Source organism: Salvelinus sp. IW2-2015, unplaced genomic scaffold (assembly GCF_002910315.2).
Source record: "Salvelinus sp. IW2-2015 unplaced genomic scaffold, ASM291031v2 Un_scaffold4533, whole genome shotgun sequence".
NCBI classification, from domain to species: Eukaryota; Metazoa; Chordata; class Actinopteri; order Salmoniformes; family Salmonidae; genus Salvelinus; species Salvelinus sp. IW2-2015.
Window position 1 is genome coordinate 9,506 of NW_019945803.1, and position 6,021 is coordinate 15,526.

A 6,021-nucleotide genomic window follows, 5' to 3' on the forward strand; every position below is an offset into this window, starting at 1 on the left:
CTACATGGATGATTCACTGCCTCCAGTCCCAGGCAACCACAGCCCTGTCCTGTCTTACTGGGATACGACTGCTATTGATGCCTCCACAATGCTTGTCCAAACTCCGCTCATCCATGGAGGCAAGCCTAGTCCCCATCACCAGACTACCTCCAAAATGCTTGTCCAAACCCCCTCATCCATGGAGGCAAGCCTAGTCCCCATCACCAGACTACCCTCCAAAATGCTTGTCCAAACTCCGCTCATCCATGGAGGCAAGCCTAGTCGCCATCACCAGACTGCCATTCAAATGCTTGTCCAACTCCCCTCATCCATGGAGGCAAGCCTAGACCCATCACCAGACTACCTCCAAAATGCTTGTCCAAACTCCCTCATCCATGGAGGCAAGCCTAGTCCCCATCACCAGACTACCCTCCACAATGCCTGTCCCACTCCCCTCATCCATGGAGGCAAGCCTAGTCCCCATCACCAGATACCCTCCAGAATGCTTGTCCAAATCCCCTCATCCATGGAGGCAAGCCTAGTCCCCATCACCAACTGCCCTCAAATGCTGTCCACTCCCTCATCCATGGAGGCAAGCCTAGTCCCCATCACCAGACTACCCTCCACAATGCCAACCAATATTCCCTGCAACACCAAGCCAGCGCAGTCCCCAGCTCCAGGCTCTGTGTCCTGTATGTTGGATGGTATTATGGCATGTGGAGCAGCTCTGCACTGTGTGTGAACAGGATCACATTTAAAATCAATGTCGTCACTTCTCATCTGCTTCTATCTCGGTCCATCTTGTCATAATATTGAGTTGAGATGTCTGTTTGGAGCACCACTGTAGAGGATGTTTACTCCCTATGCAGAGAACAGAGACAGAAGAGCATAGAGAAAGAAAGAGCAGAGAGAGGAGAGAAAGTGAGAATGGAGAGAGAGAGAGAGAGCAGAAGAGAGCAGCGGTGAGAGAGAGCAGAGAGAGCGCAGCAGATGGGATCTCTGCTCTCCTGTGTGTGGCTTTAGATCATCAGGACCTTGCTCTCCTGTGTGTTGGTTTAGATCATACAGGATCTCTGCTTCTGTGCTGTGTTGTTTAGCTCATATAGGATCTCTGCCTCTCTTTGTGTGTATAGCTCATATAGAATCTCTGCTCTCCTGTGTGTGGTTTAGCTCATATAGAATCTCTGCTCTCCTGTGTGTGGTTTAGCTCATATAGAATCTCTGCTCTCCTGTGTGTGGTTTAGCTCATATAGGATCTCTGCTCTCCTTGTGTGTATAGCTCATATAGATCTCTGCTCTCCTGTGTGTTGTTAGCTCATATAGGAACTCTGCTCTCCTGTGGTGTATGTGGTTTTAGTTTGTGGCTCAATGTGTGTGTTGTAACATGACAGTAATACAGCATAATTTATTGGTAAATTCCTCAGGCGGTTGTGGCTACAGCAAGGCCAAGCAGGAACCTGATGAGAGAAGATACACTTCCACAATGGCCACAGTAAGTATACACACACACACACACACACACACACACACACACACACACACACCACAACACACACACACACACACACACACACACACACACACACACAGTATGTGTATTCGTATATATACTACACCACAGACTGTTAAACAGCCATCTCCAGCACATCAGAGGCTGCTGCCTATAGACATAGATTAGGAATCACTGGCCACTTTAATGAAAGGAAACACTAGCCACTTTAATCACGTCTCCATATCTTGCGTTACTCAACTCATATGTGTAAACTGTACTCTATACTATTCTACGGTATCTTAATTGTTACTTAATTGTTTGTAAATATTGCATCACCCGTCTCATATGTATATCCTGTATTCTATGCTATGCCACTGTATCTTAGTCCAATGTCGCTCTGACATATATATACACTACCGTTCAAACGTTTGGGGTCACTTAGAAATGTCCTTGTTTTTGAAAGAAAAGCTAATTGTTTTCCATTAAAATAACTTAAAATTGATTGGAAATACATTGTAGACATTGTTAATGTTGTAAATTACTTTTGTAAATGGAAACGGCAGATTTTTTAATGTAATATCTACATAGGCGAAAATAAGCTCATTATCAGCAACCATCACTCCTGTGTTCCAATGGCACGTTGTGTTCGCTAATCCAAGTTAGCGAATTGATCATTAGAAAACCCTTTTGCAATTATGGTAGCACAYATGAAATCTGTTGGGCTGATTAAAGAAGCAATAAAACTGGCCTTCTTTAGACTAGTTGAGTATCTGGAGCATCAGCATTTGTGGGTTCAATTACAGGCTCAAAATGGCCAGAAACAAAGCACTTTCTTCTGAAACTCGTCAGTCTATTCTTGTTCTGAGAAATGAAGGCTGTTCCATGTGAGAAATTGCCAAGAAACTGAAGTTCTCGTACAACGCTGTGTTCTACTCCCTTCACAGAACAGAGCAAACTGGCTCTAACCAGAATAGAAAGAGGAGTGGGAGGCCCCGGTGCACAACTGAGCAAGAGGACAAGTACATTAGAGTGTCTAGTTTGAGAAACAGATGCCTCACAAGTCCTCAACTGGCAACTTCATTAAATAGTACCCGCAAAACACCAGTGTCAACGTCAACAGTGAAGAGGCGACCCTGGGATGATGGCCTTCWAGGCAGAGTTGCAAAGAAAAAGCCATATCTCAGTCTGGRCAATAAAATTAAAAGATTAAGATGGGCAAAATAACACAGACACTGGACAGAGGAAGATTGAAAAAAGTGTTATGGACACTTCACAAAGAAGACCATTCGTGAGATGCAGAAAAAATGAAAAGATCCTGGAGAAGTGCTTGACGTCATCTGTCAAGCATGGTGGAGGCAATGTGATGGTCTGGGGGTGATTTGGTGCTTGACGTCATCTGTCAAGCATGGTGGAGGCAATGTGATGGCCTGGGGGTGCTTTGGTGGCGGTAAAGTGGGAGATGTGTACAGGGTAAAAGGGATCTTGAAGAAGGAAGGTTATCACTCCATTTTGCAACGCCAAGCCATACCCTGTGGACGACGCTTAATTGGAGCCAATTTCCTCCTACAACAAGGCAATGACCCAAAGCACAGCTCCAAACTATACAATAACTATTTAGGGTAGAAGCAGTCAGATGGTATTCTGTCTATAATGGAGTGGCCGGCACAGRCACCGGATCTCAACCCTATTGAGCTGTTGTGGGAGCAGCTTGACCGGATAGTACTTAAGAAGTGCCCATCAAGCCAATCCAACTTGTGGGAGGTGCTTCAGYAAGCARGGGGTGAAATCTCTTCAGATTACCTCAACAWATTGACAWCTAGAATGCCAAAGGTCTGCAAGGCTGWAATTGCTGCAAATGGACAATTCTTTGACGAAAGCAAAGGACACAATTATTATTTCAATTAAAAATCATTATTTATAACCTTGTCAACGTCTTGACTGTATTTCCTATTAATTTTTCAACTCATGGAAAACAAGGACATTTCTAAGTGACCCCAAACTTTTGAACGGTAGTGTACTGTATATTGCCCCCCCCACGCCTACAAGTATCTCCTTTCTCTCTCTAGTTATGTTCCCAGTGCATTCGAAAAACATTCAGACCCCTTCACTTTTTCCACATTTTGTTACATTACAGCTTTATTCTAAAATGGATTAAATTGTTTTCCTCCTCATCAATCTACACACAATACCCAATAATGACAAAWGAAAAACAGGTCTGTAGAAATTTTTGCAAATGTATTTTAAAATAAAAACTGAWATATTACATTTACATAAGTATTCAGACCCTTGACTCAGTACTTTGTTGAAGCACCTTTGGCAGAGATTACAGRCTCGAGTCTTCTTGGYTATGATGCCACAAGCTTGGCTCAACTGTATTCTGGGAGTTTCTCCCATTCTTCTCTGCAGATCCTCTCAAGCTCTGTCAYGTTGGATTGGAAGCGTCGCTGCACAGCSATTTTCAGGTCTCTCAAAAGATGTTKGATCGGGTTCAAGTCTGGACTCTGGCTGGGCCACTCAAGGACATTCAGAGACTTGTCCCGAAGCCACTCRTGRGTTGTCTTGGCTGTTTACTTAGGGTCGTTGTCCTGTTGGAAGGTGAACCTTCGCCCCAGTGTGAGGTCCTGAACGCTCTGGAGGTTTTCATCAAGGATCGCTCTGTACATTGCTCCATTCATCTTTGCCTCAATCCTYACTAGTCTCCCAATCCCTGCCGCTGAAGTACATCCACACAGCATGATGCTGCCACCACCATGCTTCACCGTAGGGATGGTGCCATGTTTCCTCCAGATGTGACACTTGACATTCAGGCCAAAGAGTTCTATCTTGGTTTCATCAGACCAGAGAATCTGGTTTCTCATGGTCTTAGAGTCTTTAGGTGCTCTCTAAGTGGGCTGTCATGTGCCTTTTACTGAGGATTGGCTTCCGTCTGGCCACTCTACAATAAAGGCCTGATTGGTGGGGTGCTGCAGAGATGGTTGTCCTTCTGGAAGGTTCTTCCATCTCCACAGAGGAACTCTAGAGCTCTGTCAGAGTGACCATCAGATCCTTAGTCACCTCCCTGACCACGGCCCTTCTCACCTGATTGCTCAGTTTGGCCAGGTGGTCGGGTGGCCAGCTCTAGGAAGAGTCTTAGTTGTTCCAAACCTTTTCCATTTAAGAATGATGGAGACCACTGTGTTCTTGGGGGATCTTCAATGCTGCAGAAATGTTTTGGTACCCTTCCCCAGATCTGTGCCTCAACACAATCCTGTCTCGGAGCTCTACGGACAATTCCTTCGAACTCATTGTTTGGTTTTTGCTCTGACATGTGCTGTCAACTGTGGGACCTTAAATAGACAGGTGTGTGCCTTTCCAAATCATGTCCAATCATGGTGCGGCTGGCTTCCGGGTTAAGTGGGCAGGTGTTAAGAAGCTTCGGAGGACGCATGACTCGACCTTTGCRTCCTGAGCTCGTTGGGGAGTTGCAGCAAAGAGACAAGATCGAAACAAAAAAATACACGAAAAAAACACGGTATTTCTGTTTATGAACCTGTTTTCGCTTTTTCATGATGAGGTAGACAATTATTGAATACATTTTAAAATAAGGCTGTAACGTAACAAAAGGTGGAAAAAGTTAATGGGTCTGAATACTTCCGAATGCACTGTGTATGGACCCCGACGGGTGTGTACGTATATCGACCCCCACACTTATGAGTATGTCCTCTCTCTCTCTAGTTATGTACCCGGGGGTGCGTACATATATCGACCCCCACACCTACGAGGACCCCAACCAGGCCGTCCATGAGTTCGCCAAGGAGATCGATGTTTCCTGCATCACAATTGAGAGAGTCATTGGAGCCGGTGAGTGGAGTGTGTGTGTGTGTGTGTGTGTGCATGCGTACACACTGTGGTTGAACGTTTGTGTGTTTACATGTGTGTCTTGCAGGATGTGTTTTGGTTAACTGTGTTTCTATTCCAGGTGAGTTTGGGGAGGTGTGCAGCGGCCCCCTCCGCCTGCCTGGTAAGAAGGAGTTCCCAGTAGCCATTAAGACCCTGAAGGCAGGTTACACAGAACGACAAAGGCGGGACTTCCTAGGGGAGGCGTCCATCATGGGACAGTTTGATCATCCAAACATCATCCACCTGGAAGGCGTGGTCACCAAGAGTACGTCTTGTTTCATATCATTCTGTCTGTAAAAATACAGTTGAAGTCGGAAGTGTACATACACCTTAGCAAAATACATTTAAACTCAGTTTTTCACAATTCCTAACATTTAACCCTAGTAAATATTCGCTATCTTAGGTCAGTTAAGATCACAACTTTATTTTAAGAATGTGAAATGTCAGAATAATAGTAGAGAGAATGATTTATTTCAGCTTTTATTTCTTTCATCACATTCCCAGCGGGTCAGAAGTTTACATACACTCAATTAGTATTTAGTATCATTGCCTTTAAATTGTTTAACTTATGTCAAACGTTTTGGGTAGCCTTCCACAAGATTCCCACAGTAAGTTGGGTGAATTTTGACCCATTCCTTCTGACAGGGCTGGTGTAATGGAGTCAGATTTGT

At 44.7% G+C, this 6,021-nt stretch overlaps 1 protein-coding gene across 1 annotated transcript in view; it reads left to right on the forward strand.

Moving 5' to 3' along the window:
- Positions 1–1,408: 1,408 nt before the first annotated feature.
- Positions 1,409–6,021, forward strand: part of LOC112077407 (ephrin type-A receptor 5-like) — a gene marked incomplete at its 3' end in the record, with an annotated part of 14,544 nt that continues 9,931 nt past the window's right edge. Inside the window, exons 1-3 of the mRNA XM_070441682.1 lie at positions 1,409–1,471; positions 5,186–5,311; positions 5,430–5,615. Of these exons, the coding sequence (XP_070297783.1) occupies positions 5,188–5,311; positions 5,430–5,615 (310 nt within the window). The remainder of the gene's footprint in view (positions 1,472–5,185; positions 5,312–5,429; positions 5,616–6,021) is intronic.